This window comes from Dama dama, chromosome 1 (assembly GCF_033118175.1).
Source record: "Dama dama isolate Ldn47 chromosome 1, ASM3311817v1, whole genome shotgun sequence".
Taxonomy (NCBI): domain Eukaryota; kingdom Metazoa; phylum Chordata; class Mammalia; order Artiodactyla; family Cervidae; genus Dama; species Dama dama.
Window position 1 is genome coordinate 42,821,725 of NC_083681.1, and position 23,503 is coordinate 42,845,227.

General features: G+C 35.4%; 1 protein-coding gene across 6 annotated transcripts in view; it reads left to right on the forward strand.

Annotated features, from left to right (window-relative positions):
- The window catches only part of SBF2 (SET binding factor 2), a 489,641-nt gene that overhangs the window by 196,028 nt on the left and 270,110 nt on the right, over positions 1–23,503 (forward strand). For all 6 annotated transcript variants that reach the window (XM_061147798.1, XM_061147803.1, XM_061147799.1 and 3 more), the window contains one exon: positions 21,783–21,920. In XM_061147798.1, the coding sequence (XP_061003781.1) occupies positions 21,783–21,920 (138 nt within the window). The remainder of the gene's footprint in view (positions 1–21,782; positions 21,921–23,503) is intronic.

A 23,503-nucleotide genomic window follows, 5' to 3' on the forward strand; every position in this document is an offset into this window, starting at 1 on the left:
ATTCAAATATAGGTTAATTTGAAAAGTTGATAGTTTAATAATATTGAGTTGACCAACCCTTGAACAAAGTATATCTTCCTATTTAATATTTAGATCTTCTTTAGCTTTTAAGGAATGTTTTGTAGTTCAGTATACAGGTCTTTCATATTTTTTGACATTTTATCCCTATTTCATATTTTTGATGCTACTGTACATGATATTTTAATTTCTGATTGTTCACTCTTAATGTGTAGAATACAACTGATTTTTGTATATTGATCCTATAATCTTTTTCAGCATCACGTATTGGTTTTAGACATTGCTTGTAGATTTTCTACATTGACAGTTGAATGCCGTCTGTGGATAAGGAGTTTTATTTCTTTTTTTCCAAAGTATATGCCTTCCATTCCTTCCTTCCTCCCTCCCTTCCCCTAATTGCTCCAGCTCGAACCTGTAGCACAAAGTAGAGTAGATGTGGTAATAGTTGACATCCCTATCTTATTTCTGGTCTTAGCAGGAAAGCATTCAGTTTTTAAACATTCAGTGTGTGACATTCACTGTAGGTTTTGCATAGATGTCTTTTATCAGGTTAAGGAAATTTCGCTGTTATTCCTAATGTGCTCAGAATTTTTATTAGAAGTGATATTGAATTTCGAATACTACTTCTGCTTCTGTCAAAATGATCATATTTTTTTTCTTTTTTAGTTTGTTATATTTCCTTGTGTAACAATGTTAAAATAATGAATTACATTGTTCTTCACATGTGAACCAACCCTTTATTCTTGGGACAAATCCTTCTTGGTCATGATGTAGTAGCCTTTTGCTGTATTCTTAGGTTCTGTTTGCTAAAAAGTATTTTTAAAAGAATTTCTGTGACTGTGTTCTTGAGGGCTACTGGCAGTTTTCTTCTAATGTTTTTGTCAGATTTGGTATCAGGGTAATATTGTCTTCGTGGGATGAGTTGGGTATTATCCTGTCCTTTTCACATTTTTAGAGTTTGTCTAGAACATTATTATGGATTCCTTAAATGTTCAGTGGACTCCACCAGTAAAAACCATCTGAGACTGTAGTTTTCATTATGGGAAGATGTTTAAGTACAGTTTTAATTTCTTTGGTAAATATAGGGTTATTTAGGTTATTGGTTCCTTCATGAGTGAGCTTGGGTAGTTTGTGTTTTTTAGATAATTTTGTTTATTTTTTCTGATTGCTGAGTTTATTTGCATAAGCTTATCCATAATATTCCTTTATGAATCTTCTACTGTCAACGCTTTATAGTGATACCATCTGTTTCATTTCTGATTTTGGCAGTTTGTGTCTTCTCTTTTCTGATTTTCAATCTGGCTAGAAGTTTATGAACTTTTTTGCTCTTTTCAAAGAACCAGCTACTCCTTTCATTATTTCTTTTTCTATTGCATATGTTCTCTATTTCATTGATTTCTGTTTTAATCCCTATTATTTTCTTTTTTTCTGTTTACTTTGAGTTTTCTCTTCTTTATCTAGTTAAGGTAGAAGCTGAGTTCATTGACCAAAACCTTTCTTCTTTTCTATTCTAAGTGCTACAACTGTCCCCTTAAGTGCTGCTTTAGTGACATCTCACAGATTCTGATAGGTAATCTTTTCACTTCATTTAGTTCAAAATACTTTATAATTTCCCTTTTGATTTCCTCTTTGACCCGTGAGTTATTTAGAAATTTATTATTTAGCTTTCAAGATTGTGGGTTTTCCAGAGATCTGTTTTTAATTTCTGATTTAATTCCCTTGTGGTGTGAAAATATACTTTTTATGATTCAAGTCATTTTAAATTTATTGCAATATATTTTATGACCCAGAATATACTTTGTCTTGCTTTGTTTGAAGTATGCTTGAAAAGAATGTGTGTTCTGCTGTTATTTGTGTGGAGTGTTTTATAAAAATCAGGTCTAGTTTGGTTGATAGTATTGTTCAAATCTTCTGCATTCTTAGTATTTTTTTGTCAACTTGTTTTATCAGTTATTAAGATATTCTGAAGTCTTTGACTAAAATAGAGGAAATTTGTGTCTTTTTACTCATAGCTCTGTCCAATTTATTTCATGTATTTTGAAGCTCTTTATAAGGGGCATAAATACTTAGAAATTTGTGTTTCCTTGATGAACTGACCCATATATCATTATAAAATTCCTTTTTAGTTCCTGTTAACATTCTTTGGTCTGAAATCTATAGTATTAATCTTAATCCAGCTTTCTTTTGGTTAATGTTAACATATGATATCTGTTTTCCATCCTTTTTAACTTCTTTGCCTCTTTGTATTTTTAAGTTTCTTGTAGGCAGCACACTTTTGGATCTTGCTTTTTATCCAAATTCCATTATCTCAGCCATTTAATCTGATTATTAATATAGTTACTCTTAAGTTTATTTTACTGCTTGTTTCTTGTTCCTCTCATTGACCTTTTCTTCTTTTCTGCTTTGTTTTAGATTATTTTTCTTGATTATTCTATTTCTTTTGTTGTCTTATTATTTTTAACTATTTGTTTTGTCATTTTTCAGTCTTATACATCTTTAACTTACAGTCTATTTAACTTAACACTCCACATTTAAGTGATACTATACAACCTTTGATACACTGTTATGAACTGTATAGTATTACTGTACTCCGCCATTTGCCTCTCCTGACTTTTGTACAATTGTTGACATATACTTTACATTTATTGATATATATATGTACTATAAATCCCATGCCACAGTGTTATTTTTGTTTATATAGTCAAATCAGCTTTAAAAGAAATTTAAATAAGAAAAATCTTATTTATTTATCCACATGGCTACACTTTTGGTGCTCTTGACTGTTTTGTGTAGATCCAGTTTTCATCTGCTGTTGTTTGGCCATTATTTATTCAAATTTTTTTTTCTCTTTCTCCTCCTCCTCACTTCCTTGATTCTTATTACTCTTATGTCAGGATGCTTGACATCTTAGAGCTCATTGATGGTCATTTCATTTCAGAGGGTTCTTTTTTCTCTCTGTATTTTATTTAGATAATTTTATTGGTGTGAATTCAAGTTTACTAATCTTTTTTTCTGTGACATTTAATATGTTGTGTATCTTATCCATTTAAAAAGATCTCATACATTGTAGTTTTTCTCTTTAGAAGTTCATTTGAGTCTTTTATATTTCCCACGTCTCTATTTAACTTTTTCAATATATAGGAATCAGTAAGAGTAACTCTGTGTCTCTTTTTGCTCATTCTGATATCTCTATCAGTTCTAAGTCAGTTTTGATTGATTCTTCTCCTCATTATGGGTTCTGTTTCCCTCTCCCTTTGTATGCTTGTTGATCTTTAATAAGGTGCCTGACATCCTGAGTTTTATTTTGTTGGGTGATAGACATTTTGTATTCCTGTAAATCTTCCTGAGCTTCTAAGATGCAGTTAAATTACTTTAAACAATTTGACCTTTTTGGATCTTGCTTGTATGATCTGTTATGTAATTTTAGAGCAGATTCAATCTAGGTCTAATTATTCCTACTACTGAGACAAGACGTTTCTGTGAATTCTGTTCAGTGTCCCATGAATTTTTCCATTCTGGATGGAAGGAACAGACACTTTGCCCAGCCATGCTTAAATGATGGATGCTCTTTTCTCTAATCTTTTCAGATGGCTCTTTTGCCAGCCTAGGTGGTTTCCTCATATACATGCACTGACCAGTACCCTCCTGAATTCTCAGAGGAACCCTTGCAGATATCCCATGTTCTTTCTCTCTGCAACTCTCTCCTCTCTCGGTTCTGTGCTAAGAACTCTAGCTGCCTTGCTCTCCAGAGGTCTCCGCTCTATTTCCTTATCTAGGGAGTCTTCTAAGCCCCACCTCTGTTCACCCTCCCTGCACCATGGCCTGTAAACTCTCTTAAGGCAGAAAGTGGTGCCAATAGTGAAAGTGAAAATCGCTCAATTGTGTCCAACTCTTTGTGACTTCATGGACTACACAGTCCATGGAATTCACCAGGCCAGAATACTGGAGTGGGTAGCCCTTCCCTTCTCCAGGAAATCTTCCCAACCCAGGGATCAAACCCAGGTCTCCCACATTACAGGCGGATTCTTTACCAGCTGAGCCACAAGAGAAGCCCAAGAGTACTGGAGTGGGTAGTCTATCCCTTCTCCAGCGAATCTTCCTGACCCAGGAGTCAAACTGGGGTCTCCTGCATTGCAGGTGGATTCTTCACTGAATGACCTACTGTTTCCTGCTTTTCAGGGATCTTTGTCCTTCAGTTGCCCACTATTTCATATATTTTTTCCCAGCTTTTTAAGGTGTTTCAAGCTGCAGGGTAAATCTTGGCCCAAAATATGAGTCATTTTTATTAAAGTTTTATTGCCTTGTTGTTCATAGTAGTTTTTTAGTTGATCCTCTTCACTTTTCCAGTGAATGATATAGCAGTTATATCATTGGGAAATAGTGATAATTTTGTCTTCCAATTTTTGTATTGTTAGTTTCTTTCTCTTGGGTAATTGCTTCTGCTGATATGTCCAGTAAACAATATCAGCAGTAATGGAACTTAATTTAAGAATGAGTGTTATGTTGAATTATGTCCTATTTTTAAAATTATGGAGTTAATTTTATTGCTTTTATAATTTATTAATGTAATTAATTATGTTAATAGATTTCTGTTGGTATTTTGATTTTTTTGATTCATTGTAAAATACTTAGCCTTTTCTCTTTTTATTTATTTTTTTCTCTTTAGGATCTTTTTATTTTTTCATTTGTTGAACTTTTATAATGATGTGCAAAAATTAATGGCTTTTAAAAAACATTAATTCATTAAAAAACAAACAAACAAAAAAAAACATTAATTCGGTATGCTAGACATATTGAAGTTTAATTCTGTCCTAAGGTCCTGAGCCTTTCTGGGGACTGGGAGTGGGAGGGCTGTGTTGTTATTTCTTTTATATATTTTCTTTATGTGTATTCTTTTTGAATTTCCTGTTACCTAAGAATTAGAACTCCTACGATGATCTAAGTTTCTTACTTATTTCTTTCCCGTTTTCCATTTGTATGTCCCTTTTGGGGGCCTACTGGAACAGTCTTACAGTTGCTTCAGTTTTAATTTTTATTATTTCTCTTTTTCTATAAATGTTCTGATATACAGACTCTTCTTAATGATTTTGATCTTTTTATTCTCATGTGTTGAAAGTCTTCTTCTTCTCCTTGTATTGTCTTATGGTCGCTGAGTTCCTTCTTTTTTTGTTCATTTTGGTCTTCCCTTCATATTTGTGGCATTCATACATACATGGGGCCTCTCATTCATTATCTTATCTAAGAATTGGTAGTGTAAACCAGTTTTCTGGCTTCCGAAAGTCATTTCCCATTTTTAAGCCTGTTATCTTCCTTCACATTACTTTGCTGTTTGTGTTTTGTTTTGTTTTGTTTTGTTTTAATTGCAATTTCAGAGCATTTCAGGAGGTCTTGGAGGTAAATGCATTTGTTTCATCTGTAATGCTTAACTGGAAGTCATTTAATAACTTTTTTTTGCACTCTTCATCTTAGAATTATTTTAAGTTTGTAAATCATGTACTGCTGTATTTTTTTCAGAAGTTGGATGTTAGAACATATTCTGATGTTCATTTTTCTTTTTTGGAGTTTACTTCCTGAAATTGTTACATTTAAAGCTTTACGTGTAGGGATCTTCATGAGACTGATGTGCTAGAATATTGAAAAATTAAGAGATTAGGTTAGCTCATCTTGTGACTTTGAGAACATATAAAGGTTATAAATAAGATATTTTAAAAATTACTTGTTGCTGGTCTCAAAGAGTGCTGTTGATTTTTATATGTTCTTATATGTGGCTACATAACTAAACTCCTATTTACTCAAGCAATATTTAGTTTTGCTTGGATTCTGAAGGCCGACAATCATATTATCTTACACGTAAACCCATTTAAGTTATTTTGGATAATCTTTTGTACTATATCAATATATTTCATCAAAAGCTGTCCACTAAAACTAGGCACGTGTTTGTGATACTCATTATTGTATGGGTAACAAAATATTTGAAATTTCCCAACTCTTAAATTGGTTTCTCTCCCAAAGTTTTATAACCACTGTGTTTTCTCTGAACTTTTGAAAAATACCTGTTTAAAATATAGAACACACACCTGACATTGCCATGGCCTGACATGGCAATGGAATTCAGTTTCTTAAGACTTCTGTTACTTTATTTCACAAGTCATTTCTTCTTTGGTCAGAATATAGTTCATAATAACAGTTCTTTGTTATCACTTCTTTTTTCTTCTCTTTAGAAAAGAACTCTATCAGCAAAACAAAATAATTTTGGGGTTGCTTAACTGTTAAAAAGGAATTCAAGGTCAATTAAACATTTTTTGGTGCTCGTTTTGGTTGTGCTCTACAAAACCAATTCTTCTCAAAAAACACAATGAGACATGCCAGGGAAGATTTATATAATACCATGCTTAATTCGGTCTACAGCCTATAGGGTTGCAAAGAGTTGGACATGACTGAAGCGACTTAGCATGCATGCAAATGCTTATCCCGGAATTATTTTAAAAATTGTGAACAACCTAAACAACCCACAATAGGGAATTTGTTACATTGTGGTACTTACCTATATGCTGATGTAATAGTCAATCATTAAAAATAACTTTCTTAAAAATATGTAACTACATGGGAAAATGCACTTGTTACAGAAGATGGAGAAAAAAGGGCTCAAAACAGTATGTATATGTCCCCTTTTATGTAAAAAGATATATCCAGATATAAATGGTTGCAAGGCAAACAATTTATTTTATATGAAATAACTTTGTTCATTTTCATTCTTTTCTAATTTTTCAACTTTAAATTTATATTAACATAAAATAATATCCATAAGGTGATTTATAAAGATAATTCAGCAGTGAGATGACACAGTTCCTAGAGATACAGAGGCTTACATTCTAGTGCCGCCTTTGTCACATACTACCTATATCACCTTAGCCTTGGTTTCATCATTTATAAAATGAACCTTGTGGGGTTCAATTATATATAAAGTGTTGAGTGAGTGGGTTGCCATTTCCTCCTCCAGGGGATCTTCCCCACCCAGGGATCGAACCTGTGTCTTCTGCTTTGGCAGGCAGATTCTTTACCACTGAGCCCCCTGGGAATCCCCAAGTAAGCAAAGTTGATATTTATAATGCATTAACTGTGGAGTTTAAATATGTCTGTCAGTTCTAACCTTGCACTTTTGAAGTATCGTGTGGTTCCAGGATAGGTCTTAAAGAAAACTGAAACTGAGCAAAGACATAGTGCATCCTGAAAAGGTATCCCCATCTTGACTGTCCCTAATACGTTGTAAAATTTTAATGAGTCTGGTCTGTGGGAAATGATGAGAGTCATGTGGAAAGGAACAGTGAAAAACATAAATTGTTGTATATACACTCATGTATTTATGAAAACAGTATTTGTCAGCTTATGTGGTATGTACATTGATAGTGTCATTCCAAATAGACGTTTCCTCAGTCACTCGAAAAAGAGCAAACTGCAGGCCAGTCAGTTATGACAATCAGTTCTAAATAGTTTAGGTTTTGCACCTGTGATAGCACTTTTCCCCCTGCTTGCCAATAAAGACACTGGGGAGAGCAGAATCCTGATTTTTATCTTGTTTGTTTAATGCTTATCATTCTGCTTACTGTCTTTTAGTGACTATTCTTTTTCCAGCTGTCTAAACATTCTCTCACATTCCTGTCAGAAACACGACTTGAGCTCAGGTTCAAGAACTACAGGGTCCATTCCTCCATTGTGTGTATGTCTGTTTGCCTCACTGAGCAGTTTGTGGGATCTTAGTTCCCTGACTAGAGATCGAACCCAAGCCCTCGGCAGGGAGAGCACAGAGTCCTAACCACTGGACTGCCAGGGAGTTCCCCTTTCATGTTTATTACTTCCTCAGCACACTTTTAGTTAAAGTTTGAAATGAGTAAACCAGCTAGCATTATTATATTTCAAATCCAGATCCTATGAGGAATACTTCTCATTGGTGGTAGGATCATCTCCTGATATACCAAGTTCTGTTATTACTTAATCTTATAACACATTTAATGTGAAACGTAGACATTTATCTGGAGGTTAGGACTGTTTCTTTTCATCCATTGGAAAAAAGTTGCTGTATATTCGCTTATATGAACTATTGTTTATTTATTGAATATTTATAAATTAATGTATTTCATTTGAGAATACAACATCAAAATTTCTTTTGGAGTATGATTCTAATAATATTAATGCATAGTATAAAAGAATTCCTTTATATACCTGTACTTGGATGTGTGAAATAAAAGGTCTCATGTATAACCAGTGTAACCAGCTATCTTGATAGCTTCTTTGTGAAAAATTTAGTGAAAACTGTCTGACCAGGCCTATCATGAATTACCATTACTGTCTTAGTTGTGGTCATATTAAGCTTAATTTTGAACAAGTACTTATTGAATCTGAAAAAATGATCCTTGTAGTTTTCCAGTATTCCCACTGTTAATACTTTTGAAGTCATAATTTAACAGAATTCCTGTTATAATGTAAACTTTGGGAAATGAGTAACTAAGGCAGTCTTACTACCTAAACTCTTATATTCTCCTTCTGGATGTTATGTGTTTCTTGTCTTCTATGAGAGGAATTTTCTTATAGGCTTCTTTTTTTTTTTTTAATTTTTTAAATTAAAGACTGAGCAATAAGATGTGGTTTAGTGAACTTTATATTTATAGATGTATATGAAGGTCTTGGAAAATACCAAGTGACTGTTATCTCAAGAACCTTCTACAGCTTTACACCTTTAAGAGATCATGCAAATTAGTCACAATAATGCTATGGTCATCTTTAATTATTCTGTAATATTTTGTCATATTCTCTGTATGTGTAAAGCACTTGATATAAAAGTAAGCACAACTTGTTTTTTCTAGTTTTAGCAGCAAAATATCTGATTGCTTATTTAAGTAATATATCTGCTTACAAAAGTTACTTTGTTATTTGTGAACACCTCTTCTATGATAGGTACCTTTGATTTGAGAAATCAGTGAAGTTGGTAGAATTGGAACTAACACAAAAAAGATTTAGTTTATTCCTTACTGAAAACTTATAGTTTCATTTTAATTATGTGAAAATATGCAGTTATCATTCTATGATGTATAACTTTTAGTACCATTTGCCAAGCCCAATGAGCAGCTATGGCAGTGAATGACAGACATCCAAGAGGATGTGTTTATTTGCTATTAATTCACAGAACTGATTGTCTTTGTATCAGAAGAACTTGTTTGTTGAATGAGTGGACCTGATGATACAAGCTCTCTCTTATTATATTATTTCATAATCTCAGCTCAGACATGAGGATTTTGAAAAACACTTCTAGGTTTTGTTAAAACCTGTTTAAAACTCCCCAGTTCTACCAAAGATTATACCTTTCTGCTAGCTTAAGCCAAGGTGAGTTACAGATTAACACCCATTCTTAATAGAATAGCAAGTCTCATACTTTTGGATCTCACACTTTATATATACTCTCAGAAATTATTGAGAATCTGCAAAAAGTTTTGTTTATGTAGTTTTAGCTATTAATTTTTATGTTAGAAATGACAACTAGAAAATTTTAACTATTCATTTTAAAAAGGTCAATGAACCATTGCATATTAAATAGCATATTTTTTTTTAAGTAACAATGTTTTCCATAACAAAAGCATAAGAAAAAGAGTTGTTTTATATATTTTTTTGAAATATTATTGATACAATAAAAGACAACTGGATTCTCATTCCTCCTTCTACATTCATGCTTATACAGTATATTGTTCTGGCTAACCAAGAAATATGTGAAGAAAATCAGGTCTAACAAATATGTAATTGGAAAAAGGAGGTATATTTTTGTAGCCTTTTCAGATACTTGTGGAAACTCTTGTCTGAATACTACATCAGTACTCAATAAATAGAAATTTCCTAAAGGCTAATTGTAATGTGAGTTATGTAAACACATCAATGAACATTTTTTATTTTCTGTGATAAAATCTATTGTTGGCTTTGCACTTTGAAAGATCTTTTATCCATGCATGATTTTATAGCATCATGCATTAGTAATTTGGCAAATAGGGATTGATGAGTTATACAGATCTTCCTAATGTTAACATATGCCGTGTTTAAAATATTAGTTAATAGTACTGTCCTATTAATCAGGAATACAAAGCTGTCAGGCTCATCATTGTGCTTGAAAGTTCATTTTATCACTGCTAACGAATAGCCTCAGATCTTTATCTTGAAGTGACAGGCCACTTCATTCATTTTGAGAAAATGACTACCAAATACATAAGTCTTTATAAGCCTATTTGTCTGTCAGTTATTCTTTCAGGTAAAAAATGGTTTTCTTGTGGAGGGGGCAGAGAATGGTTCAGCTTACAACTTAAACAACTATACAAGTAGTTTTTCTCTAAACAGCTGCTGCTGCTGCTAAGTCGCTTCAGTTGTGTCCAACTGTGTGACTCCATAGACGGCAACCCACCAGGCTCCCCCGTCCCTGGGATTCTCCAGGCAAGAACTCTGGAGTGGGTTGCCATTTCCTTCTCCAAAGCATGAAAGTGAAAAGTGAAATTGAAGTCACTCAGTCGGTCTGACTCTTTGCGACCATCTTACCAGGCTCCTCCATCCATGGGATTTTCCAGGCAAGAGTACTGGAGTGGGTTGCCATTTCCTTCTCCGTCTCTAAACAGCTATCGTACTCCTATATGCTGCAAAAGTGCTTTATGTGTACTTATTCTTTGAAACAATATTTTAATTCAGGGATGATGTTATAATGAAATTAAAATGTTTATTTCTTCAGCAAAGAAACTATTAATGAAACTTTTTATAAAACTGCAAGGGTGTAGCTTTGAAGAATACAATGTCTTCAAGTATAGTTTAGTGCTGCTGCATTGATTGCTGTTAAGGTACCAGCAGCTTTGCCCACCATTCCTTTTCTACCATTAAAGTAAATGCCAACAAAGTGAAAGAAACAACCAGTTCTTAGTAGTAGTATGATAACTGTTTTGACCACTGGGACTCCTGTAATTCTGTGTACCATACTTTGAGGGCTGCTATTCTAGAATGAAATAGGCTTATGGTGGCCACAGAAAAACCTGAAATGTGAAGTCATGTAACTTGGATAAATAATTGTTGAGGGAGAAATATACACATAAACAAAATGACAAGTTAACTTTTCTGTGCTGGATTAGTAAAATATATAACTTCTAGTAGTATATATATATATATATATATGTAGAGAGGGGAATAAAAGGTTATAGTGATTGTTATAAATATCTATTGTAATAAGAATTTATAAAATGGTTTGGAGCACATGGTGAAACTGCTTGATTCTTTGGTTTCGAGGGGGTTTAGAGAAACTGGGGAGCTTCAGAAGCAGCTTCACAGAGTAAGTGATACTAACGTGGTAAATAAATATTTGTTCACTGGATTACTATTTCAAAACAAAAATGTGGTAGAGAAAGATATTTCACTTACTAATTCATGTATTTTTAAGGTTTTCCTGCTGTTTCTTTCTGTATTCCTTATGATGTCTGTTGAAGGAAATGAGTCTGGTAGAATTTTTCATTTGGTAGAGAAGCTATGACAGTGATTAATGTGTCTCTCTAAATGTAGGAATTCATCCAAATATTACTTTTTTGATGTTTCTTTAGAATGAATCAGGGAGTCAATGAGGCAATGAAAGAAGAAGCAGGGAAAAACTGATAAAGAAGGGGAAAGAAAGTCTTATAGATAAGATAATAGAAACTCCAGGGGGTTAATAATCATAATAAGTAAAATTTACTTGTCAGAATTATGTGGCAGAGTCTATTCTGAGTACTTTTCACTTGTTACCTTTTGTGAGCTTCCCAAGAGTATTTTGTTCAGTTCAGTTCAGTCACTCAGTCATTTCTGACTCTTTCTGACCCAGTGGACCACGGCATGCCAGGCTTTCCTGTCCATCACCAACTCCTAGGGCTTGCTCAAACTCATGTTCATTGAATCGATGATGCCATCCAACCATCTCGTCCTCTGTCGTCCTCTTCTCCTCCTACCTTCAATCTTTCCCAGCATCAGGGTCTTTTCCAGTAAGTCAGTTCTTCACATCATGTATTGGAGCTTTAGCTTCAGCCTCAGTCCTTCCAATGAATATTCAGGACTGGTTGGATATTTAGAATGGACGGGTTGGATATCCTTACAATCCAAGGGACTTTCAAGAGTCTTCTCCAGCACCACAGTTCAAAAGCATCAATTCTTTGGTGTTCGGCTTTCTTTATGGTCCAACTCTCAAATCCATACATGACTACTGGAAAAACCATAGCTTTGACTAGATGGACCTTTGTTGGCAAAGTAATGTCTCTCCTTTTTTAATATGCTGTCTAGGTTTGTCATAGCTTTTCTTCCAAGGAGCAGTCTTTTTTTCATTTTCATTGCTGCAGTCACCATCTACAGTGATTTTGGAGCCTAAGAAAATAAAGTCTGTCACTGGTTTTATTGTTTCCTCTTCTATTTGCCATGAAGTGATGGGGCCAGATGCCATGATCTTAGTTTTTTGAATGTTGAGTTTTAAGCCAGCTTTTTCACTTTCCTCTTTCCCCTTTATCAAGAGGCTCTTTAGTTCCTCTTCACTTTCAGCCGTTAAGGTGGTGTCATCTGCATATCTGAGATTATTGATATTTCTCCTGGCAATCTTGATTCCAACTTGTGCTTTATCTAGCCTAGCATTTCACATGATGTACTCTGCGTAGAAGTTAAATAAGTAGCGTGACAATATACAGCATTGATGTACTTATTTCCCAATATGGAACTAGTCCATTGTTCCATGTCCAGTCCTAACTGTTGCTTCTTGACCTGCATACAGATTTCTCAGGAGGCAGGTAAGGTGGTTTGGTATTCCCATCTCTGAGAATTTTTCACAGTTTGTTGTAATCCACACAATCAAAGGCTTTGGTGTAGTCAGTGAAGCAAAAGTAGATATTTTTCTGGATTTCTCTTGCTTTTTCTATGATCCAATAGATGTTGGTAATTTGATCTCTGGTTCCTCTGCCTTTTTTAAATCCAGTTTGAACATCTGGACATTCTTGGTTCATGTACTGCTGAAGCCTAGCTTGGAGAATTTTGAGCTTTACTTTACTAGCCTGTGAGATGAGTTACAATTGTGAGGTAGTCTGAACATTCTTTGGCATTGCCTTTCTTTGGGATTGGTATGAAAACTGACCTTTTCCAGTCCTGTGGCCACTGCTGAGTTTTCCGAGCTTTCCAAATTTTCTGGCATGTTGAGTGCAGCACTTTCACAGCATCATCTTTCAGAATTTGAAATAGCTCAGCTGGTATTCCATAACCTCCACTAGCTTTGTTCATAGTGATGCTTTCTAAGGGCCACTTGAGTTCGCATTCCAGAATATCTGGCCCTAGATGCATGATCACACCATCATTGTTATCTGGGTCATGAAGATCTTTTTCGTAATTTTCTTCTGTGTATTCTTGCCACCTCTTCTTAATATCTTCTTCTTCTGTTAGGTCCATACCATTTCTGTCCTTTATTGTGCCCATCTTTGCATTGAAATATTCCCTTGGTGTCTTTAATTTTCTTGAAGAGATCTCTAGTCTTTCCGATTCTACTGTTTTCCTCTATTTCTTTGCATTGATCACTGAGGAAGGCTTTCTGATCTCTCCTTGCTATTCTTTGGAACTTTGCATTTAAATGGGTATATCTTTCCTTTTCTCCTTTGCCTTTTGCTTCTCTGTTTTTCTCAGCTATTTGTAAAGCCTCCTCAGACAACCGTTTTGCCTTTTTCCATTTCTTCATCTTGGGGATGGTTTTGATCACTGCCTCCTGTACAGTGTTACAAACCTCTGTCCATAGTTCTTTAGGCAGTCTTATCTGTCAGATCTAATCTCTTGAATCTACATGCCACTTGCACTGTATAATCGGATTTTATTTAGGTCATACCTGAATGGTCTAGTGGTTTTCCCTGCTTTCTTCAATTTAAGTCTGACTTTTAAATTAAGGAGTTTATGATCTGAGCCACAGTCAGCTCCTGGTCTTTTTTTTTTTTTTTTTTTTTTTTTTGCTGACTATGTAGAGCTTCTCCATCTTTGGCTGCAAAGAATATAATCAATTTGATTTTGGTTTTGACCATCTGGTGATGTTCACATGTAGAGTCATCTCTTGTGTTGTTGGTAAAGGATGTTTGCTATGACCAGTGCGTTTTCTTTGGCAAAATTCTGATAGCCTTTGCCCTGCTTCATTTTGTACTCCAAGGCCAAACTTGCCTGTAGTCCAGGTATTCTTGACTTTCTACTTTTGCATTTCAGTCCCCTATGATGAAATGGACTTTTTTTTTTTTTTTTGGTGTTAGTTCTAGAATGTCTTGAAGGTCTTCATAGAACCATTCAACTTCAGCTTTTTTGGCATTAGTGGTTGGTGTGTAGACTTGGATTACAGTGATATTAGATGGTTTGCCTTGGAAACAAACAGAGATCATTCTGTCCTTTTTGAGACTGCACCCAAGTACTGCATTCTGGACTCTTGTTGACTATGAGGGCTACTCCATTTCTACTAAGGGATTCTTGCCCACAGTAATAGATATAATGGTCATCTGAATGAAATTCGCCCATTCTGGTCCATTTTAGTTCACAGATTCCTAAAATATTGAAGTTCACTCTTGCCATCTCCTGTTTGACCACTTTCAATTTACCATGGACTTAACATTCCAGGTTCCTGTGTAATATTGTCCTTTACAGCATCAGACTTTACTTCCATCGCCAGTCACATCTACAACTGGACATTGTTTTCCCTTTGGCTCAGCCTCTTCATTCTTTCTGGAGCTATTTCTCCACTCTTCTCCAGTAGCTTATTGGGCACCTACCAACCTGGGGAGTTCATCTTTCAGTGTCATATCTTTAGAGTACTAGTAGATGGGTACTAGTATTCTGCCTTTTATAGATGAGGAAACTAAGGTTCTGAAAGGGTGAATGAAATGCTGAAACTGCACAGTTACTGAGCAGGATAAAGAAGGTAACCTGGCACAGAAAACTTCTGTACTGTTGAGCTTGTTTCCATCTCTGTTCCATTTCTCCAATACTATTAACAAGATATATTCTTTTAATAGTTTTAGAGGTAGCTTTACTTTTTAGAGTAATTTTAGATTCATAGCATAATTGAGCAAAAACTACAAAGAATTCACATATATTCAGTTCCCAAACATGCAGCCTTCCACAGTGTCAGTATCCCCCACCACAGTGATATATTTATCACAGTTGATGAATGAACTCACATTGATCACATCATCATGAACCGAAAGCTGTAATGAACCTTAGATTTCACTCTTGGTATACATCTAAAGGTTTTGATGAATACATAATAATATGTATATACAGTTATAGTCTTACACAGAATAGTTTCCCTGCTCTAAAAATCCTCGAAATTCTGCCTGTGATGTCTTCCCCGCATCAGTTCAGTTCACTCGCTCAGTCATGTCCGACTCTTTGCGACCCCATGAACCACAGCATGCCAGGCCTCCCTGTCCATCACCAACTCCCAGAGTCCACTCAAACCCATGTCCATTGAGTCACTGATGCCATCCAACCATCTCATCTTCTGTCGTCCCCTTCTCCTCCTGCCCTCAATCTTTCCCAGCATCAGGGCCTTTTCAAATGAGTCAGCTCTTCGCATCAGGTGGCCAAAGTATTGGAGTTTCAGCTTCAACATCAGTCCTTCCCATGAACACCCAGGACTGATCTCCTTTAGGATGGACTGGTTGGATCTCCTTGCAGTCCAAGGGATTCTCAAAAGTCTTCTCCAATACCACAGTTCAAAAGCATCAATTCTTCAGCACTCAGCTTTCTTCACAGTCCAACTCTCACATCCATACATGACCACTGGAAAAACCATAGCCTTGACTAGATGGACCTTTATTGGCAAAGTGATGTCTCTGCTTTTTAATATGCTGTCTATGTTAGGGAACTATAAATCTTTTTGCTCTGTATGGCTGTGTATTTTCCAGAATATTATATATTTGGAATTATACCATATGCAGCCATTTCAGACTACTGTTTCTCACTTAGTAATGTGTATTTATGTTCCTCCATGTTTTCTCATGGCTTGATAGCTTATTTCTTTTATTTATTTTTGGCTGTGCTGGGTTTTTGTTGCTGCCCGAGCTTTTTTTCTAGTTGGGCAAGATGGGGGCTACTCTCCAGTTGCAGTGTGGGGCTTCTCTTGTTGTGGAGCATGGGCCCTGTGGTGTGCACGCTTCAGTAGTTGCAGCACCTGGGCTCTGCTGCACAGACTTAGTAGTTGTGGCAGATGGGTTTAGTTGCTCCACAGCATGTGGGATCCTGATGGACCAGGGATTAAACCCATGTCTCCTGCATTGGCAGGCAGATTCTCTACCACCAGGGAAGCCTGATAGCTCATTTCTTTTTAGTGCAGTAAAATATCCCTTCACCTGACTGTGCCGTCACTTACTGAAGGACATCTTGGCTATTTCCACGTTTTGACAGTTATGGATAAAGCTTCTGTAAACATCCTTGTACAGGTTTTGTGTGAATATGTGTTTTCAACTCCTTTGGGTAAGTATTTGGTTTTAATGGTAAGAGTATGTTTAGTTTTGTAAGAAACTGCCACACTCTCTTACAATGTGGTAGTACCATTTTACATCCTCACTAGCAAAAAGTAAAAGTGCCTGTTTTCCTATATTTTTGTCAGCATCTGACATTGTCATTATTTTGTATTTTGGACATTTTAATGAGTATATGGCAGTGTCTCATTCTTTTAATTTGCAGTTCCCTTATGGTCCCATCACTTCATGGCAAATAGATGGGGAAACAGTGGAAACAGTGGCTGACTTTATGTTTCTGAGCTCCAAAATCACTGCAGATGGTGATTGCAGACATGAAATGAAAAGACACTTACTCCTTGGAAGGAAAGTTATGACAAACCTAGATAGCATATTAAAAAGCAGAAACATTACTTTGTCCACAAAGGTCCATCTAGTCAAGGGTATGGTTTTTCCAGTGGTCATGTATGGATGTGAGAGTTGGACTATAAAGAAAACTGAGCACTGAAGAATCGATGGTTTTGAACTGTGGTGTTGGAGAAGACTCTTGAGAGTCCCTTGGACTGCAAGGAGATCCAACCAGTCCATCCTAAAGGAGATCAGTCCTGGGTATTCATTGGAAGGACTGATGTTGAAGCTGAAACTCCAATACTTTGGCCACCTGATGAGAAGAGCTGACTCATTTGAAAAGACCCTGATGCTGGGAAAGATTGAGGGCAGGAGGAGAAGGGGATGATAGAGGATGAGATGGTTGGATGGCATCAGTGACTCAATGGACATGGGTTTGAGTGGACTCCGGGAGTTTGTGACGGACAGGGAGGCCTGGCGTGCTGCAGTTCATGGGGTCGCAAAGAGTCAACATGACTGAGCAACTGAACTGAACTATGAAGTATGATATTAAACATCTTTTCATATGCTTATTTGCCTTCTGTGTATCTTTTTTGGAGAGAGATTTATTCAGAAGAAAGTGAAGAAGAACTGAAGAGTTTCTTACTATCCTGTACTGTACTTAGTCACTCAGTCATGTCCGACTCCTTGTGACCCCATAGACTGTAGCTTGGCAGGCTCCTCTGCCTTTCAGGATTCTCCAGGCAAGAATACTGGAGTGGGTTGCCATGCCCTCCTCCAGGGGATCATCCCAACCTAGAGATCAAACCGGGTCTCCTGCATTGCAGGCGGATTCTTTACCAGCTGAGCTACCAGGGAAGCCAAGAAGAGTCGCTTAATGAGGGTGAAAGGGGAGAGTGAAAAAGGTGGCTTGAAACTCAGTGTTCAGAAAACTAAGGTCATGATTTTGGTCCCATCACTTGATGGCAAATAGAAGGGGGAAAAAGTGGAAGCAGTGACAAATTTTATTTTCTTGGACTGCAAAATCACTGCAGACGGTGACTGCAGCCATGAAATTGAAAGATGCTTTCTCTTTGGAAGGAAATCTATGAGAAACCTAGACAGCATATTAAAAAGCAGATACATCACTTTGCTGACAAAGGTCTATGTAGTCAAAGCTATGGTTTTTCCACCTGTCATGTACAGATGTAACAGTTGGATCATGAAGAAAGCTGAGTACTGAAGAATTGATGCTATTGAACTGTGGTGTTTTTGAAGATTCTTGAGAGTCCCTTGTACTGCAAGGAGATCAAATCAGTGAATCTTAAAGGAAATCAACCATGAATATTCATTGGAAGGACCATTGCTGAAGCTCCAATATTTTGGGCACTTGCTACGAAGAGCTGACTCACTGGAAAAGACCCCAATGCTAGGAAAGACTGAAGGATATAGGAGAAGAGGGCAGCAGAGGATTAGATTGATTAGATGGCATCATTGACTCAGTAGACATGAATTTGAGCAAACTCCAGGAGATAGTGGAGGTCAGAGGAGCCTGGCATGCTACAATCCATGGGGTCACAAAGAGTTGAACATGGCTTAGCAACTGAGCAACGACCATCTTATTCAGATCTTTTGCATTCTTTTAAATTGAATTGTTCACTTTCTTATTTTTTAGTTTTAAAAGCTCTTTTGTATATTTTGGATGATAATACATTACCAGATATGTGTTTTGCAAATATTTTCTCCCAGTCCTTATTTTATCTTCTCATTTTCTTGACAGTGTCTTTCACAGAGCAGAAGTTTTGAATTTTAATGAAGTCTGACTTATTGATTCTTTCTTTCCTGGTTTATAATTTTGGAGTTGTGTCAAAAAAGTCATTGCTGAAACAAATATCATCTTGGTTTTCTCCTATGTCATCCTCTAGATATTTTATACTTTTGTATTTTACAGTTAGATGTATGGTCTACTTCGAGTTTATTTTTGTGACGGGTGCAAGGTCTGTGTCTAGATTTACTTTCTTGTATATGAATATTTTGTTGGTCCAGCAACATTTGTGAAAACACTGTCTTTTCTCCACTGTGTTGCGTTTGGCTCACTGTTCTTCTTAATTGATCTATTTATATCTTCATTCACCAGTACCACACTATCCTGATTACTGTAGCTATATTGTAAGTCTTGAAGTCAGATAGTGTCACTCTTCCAACTTTGTTCTCCTTCCATTTTGAGTTGGCTACTCTAGGTCTTTTGCCCCTCCACGTCAACTTTAACATTAGTTTGTCAATATCCATAAATAACTTGCTGGGATTTTGGGGGGGGTTGCATTGAATCTATAAATCAAGCTGGGAAGAATTAAAACTTGATGATATTGTGTCTTCCTATTGATGAACATTGGAATCACTCTATTTCTTTGATTTCCTTTGTCAGTGTTTTGTAATTTTTATATGGATATTATACATAGTTTATTAGGTTTATACCCAAGTATTTCATTTTGGGGGTGCTAATATATGAAGATGGTATTGTGTTTTTAATATCAAATGACACTTGATCATTGTTGGTGTATATAGGAGACTTGACTTTTGTTTATTAACCTTGTATCCTGGAACCTTGCTGTAATTGCTTATTACTTTCAGGTTTTCTACAGAGACAGTCATGTCATTTGGGAGTAAAAAGACAGTTATACTTATTCCATCTTAATCTGTAAACTTTTTTTTTGGTAGACTTTCTTCATTTTAATAGGCAAAACTTGACCAATAAACAACACGTAGTATTACAAATAAGATACTACTGAAAGCAAAGTTGCTCAGTTGTGTCCGACTCTTTGCAACCCCATGGACTGTAGCCTACCAGTCTCCTCCATCCATGGAATTTTCCAGGCAAGAGTACTGGAGTGGGTTGCCATTTCCTTCTCCATCTGTAAACCTTTTATTTCCTTTCCTTTTTTTTTTTTTTTTTTGACTCATTGTATTAGCTAGGACTTTCAGTATAATTTAGAAAAGGAGTGGTAAGAAGTGACATCCTTGTTCCTAATCTCAGCTAGAAAGCATCTGGTTTCTTAACATTAAGTATATTGTTAGCTGTAGGTTTTTTGTAAATGTTCTCTATCAAGTTAAGGAACTTCCCCTCTATCTTACTTTGCTGAGAGTTTCTATCATGAATTGGTATTTGATTTTCTCAAATTCCTTTTTTGCATTTACTGATACGATCATGCACTTTTTCTTGTTTAGCTTCTTCATGTGGTTAATTGATTTTCAAATATTGAACCAGCTCTGCATACCCAAAATGAATCTTATTTTGTCATGATGTATAATTCTTTTTATATGTTGGTATTTTCAGTTTGCAGATATTTTGTTGAAGCTTTTTGCAACTGTGTTCATGAGAAATGTGTGGTGGTGGTTTAGTTGCTAAGTTGTGTCTGACTCTTGTGACCCCATTGACTGTAGCCTGCCAGGCTCCTCTATCCATGGGATTGTCTAGGCAAGAATACTGGAGTGGGTTGCCATACTCCAGGGGATCTTTCCAACCCTGGGATCGAACCCGGGTCTCCTGCATTGCATGCAGATTCTTACCAACTGAGCTACAAGGGAAGCTCAGTGATATATAGTTCTATTGTAATTTTTTTTCCCCTGGTTTTAGAATTAGGGTAATGCTGGCTTTATGGAATGAGTCAGGAAGTATTTCTTGTGTTTCAGTCTTACAGAAGAGATTATAGAGGATGTTTTAGTTTTGTCCTTCAATATTTGGTAAGATTCACCAGTGAACCCTTTGGAACCTGATATTTTCTATTTTGGAAGATTTATTAATTGTTGATTCAAATTCTTTAATAGATATAGGTCTATTCACATTGTTTCTTGGTGAATTTTATCAGATTATGTCTTTCGAGAAACTGATTGATTTTATCTAGATTATCAAATTTGTGGACATAGACTTATGCATAGTATTCCTTTATTTTTTTTAATGTCTATAGTAATGTGTCATCTTTCATTTTTGATGTTAATAATCTGTATCTTTTATTTTTAGTTTGGCTAGAGGCTTGTTGACTTTAATGTTCTTTTTGAAGAACTAGCTTAAGATTTTGTTGCTTTTCTCTATTGATTTCCTATTATAGATTTCATTGACTTCTGATCTAATTTTATTATTTCTTTTCCTCTGCTTACTTTGGATTTAATTTGCTCTTCTTGTCCTAGTTTCCTAAAACTTAGGTTATTTATTTTAGATTTTCTTCTTTTCTAATATATGAATTCACTGCTATAAAATTCTCTCTGAACATTGCTTTTGCTGAATCCCACAAATGTTGTTATATTTTCATTTAGTTAAAAATATTTGAAAATTTCTTTTGAGATTCTTAGAAGTGTCTTATTTAATCTCCAAGTATTTTGGGATTTTCCAGCTATTTTTCTGTAATTGGCTTTTAGTTTAATTTTACTGTGGTCTGAGAGCATGCTTTATATGAACTCTATTCTTTTAAATAAATTAAAATGTATTTTATAGCCCAGAATGTGGTCTGTCTTAATGAACAAAGTCTATTTTTCATTGTACTGAATTGAAATCTTAGATTAATGATGATATTTTAAAATAATTCTATTTTCCATCCATGGTAGATACTGAGTACTTTTATCTTCAGCTTATCTCATGATTTGTTCTAATGACACAAAACTTTTCATCTCAGTGCTCTGTTCCTATGGATGCCAACTTAGGTCTCAGAATGTGTGGCATCTCTGGAAAAATCTAGGCTGTCTTCTTAAAACGCATGTGCACATTAGTGAAAGTATGCTAATGTTATAAATCTGTGATTAATTTTAAAAATAATGGCTGAAGAGATGTATCTGAAAATTTTTTGTAAATCGAAAAACTTTGAACATTCTTGAAAGATTTATAAATAAGAAATTTACCTTATACTTTTAAGATGTAACAGTTTTATTTTTTTCTATCTGATTTAGTTTTGTCAGCCTGGCGGATGGCAGCTGTCCAGAGAGAGGAAGCAGCCAACGTTTTTTGTGGTGGTCCTGACAGATATTGACTCAGATCGACATTACTGCTCGTGCTTAACCTTTTATGAAGCAGAGATCAATCTTCAGGTGCAATAACTTTTCTAGCCAAATTATAGCCAAAGGGCACCTTTTTAGGAATCTTTTTATTATGCTATATTTGTTTTTGTTAGAACTGCAAGTTTGAGTTCTGTGCTCTCCTTTGAAAAGGCTGAGGTACTGTATTGTTGAAGAGAGCAAAAAGGTAAAGTGATTGTGCAAGATTAATTGTTCTTCTTTAAAATATTATCCATAGTCTGCATATTTCTAAGAATAGCACATCTGCAAATTGGTTGATAAGATGATTTGTATCTGCTCATGGTGAAGCTATGGTTTGTCCCTTTTAGTCCTTCTCCTGAGGTAGCTTTCACAGAATATAGAGCATTTAATCAGAATGTTTATAAATCACTTATCACAATGCTTGATATTATTTTTTAAGCACTGAAGTAACTGTTAACTCATTATTATTGGTGGTGGTATTATCAAAATGATGGTACTGAAATTATTAGGCTAGAACTATAGAAATTAAAAGTACTGATCTTTCAGAGTATTAGTTGGGGTTCTCTCTGTTTCAGATAACTAAATACTGCCTCTGATTTATTCAGAAAAGATATTATGAGAAAGTATTGCTCCTTTGTGGAGCATTTTCCAGGAAAAAATACTGGAGTGAGTTGCCATTTCCTTCTCCAGGGGATCTTCCTGACTCAGGGATTGAACCCACATCTCCAGCATTTTGAGCAGATTCCTTATTGTCTGAAGCACCACTATAACCTTCATAATAATTGCACTAAAAAAAAAAATGCTTTGTCCCACATGTAGCCACTGTCACATGTTGGTGACTTCTGCTTTAAGTGTCATATGGGTTGTTTCCTTGTGTAAGCCAGATTGCATACATATTCTCCCCCTCTAACTCCCTGCAAAGGAATCAGAAAAAAATTTTTGTTGTTATTTGTTAATTTGTTGTGCACAAATTAAGTCTCTATAGTATGAGAAGGAAACTGTAAAACAGTTTGCAGGATGTTGAGGGAGCCAGTTTGCATTATTTGCTGTGCTTTCTGAAGTGGCCTCACAAAGGAACATTTGTTATTTTTGCTATTTTAATTAAATGCCATGGTCTGAATGTTCTTGATGCAGAAATTTCATTTTTCTCTACAAGAGTAAATAAACCAACTTTCATGGTACTGACTCACATTATCCAAGTTCATTAGAGCAATGTATTAAAACTAGTATGCTAGTTTTTCATTTACAGTGATAAGTTAAAAGTTTACATAGAACAAAATATATGTTATCTATATTATCAGCACACTTTCTCCTTATTGTCAGATCTTTGTGGGAAGCCATGTCAAAGTCAGATTCATTGTGATTGTGGAATCAAACAAAGGAATTTTTCATGTCAGAGATTTAATACCTGCCAGATTAACACAGCCAATTGTTTGTGTAATTGACCCTTAAGCAACATGGGCTTAAACTGCACAGGTCCACTTATACATGGATTTTTTTTCAGTAAATATATACTATAGTACTACTCGATCCATGGTTGGTTGAATATGTGGATGCAGAACACCAACTGCGAAGGTAATGTGTGGATTTTCAACTGCACAGAGAAATCGGCATCTCTGAATCCTGCATTGTTC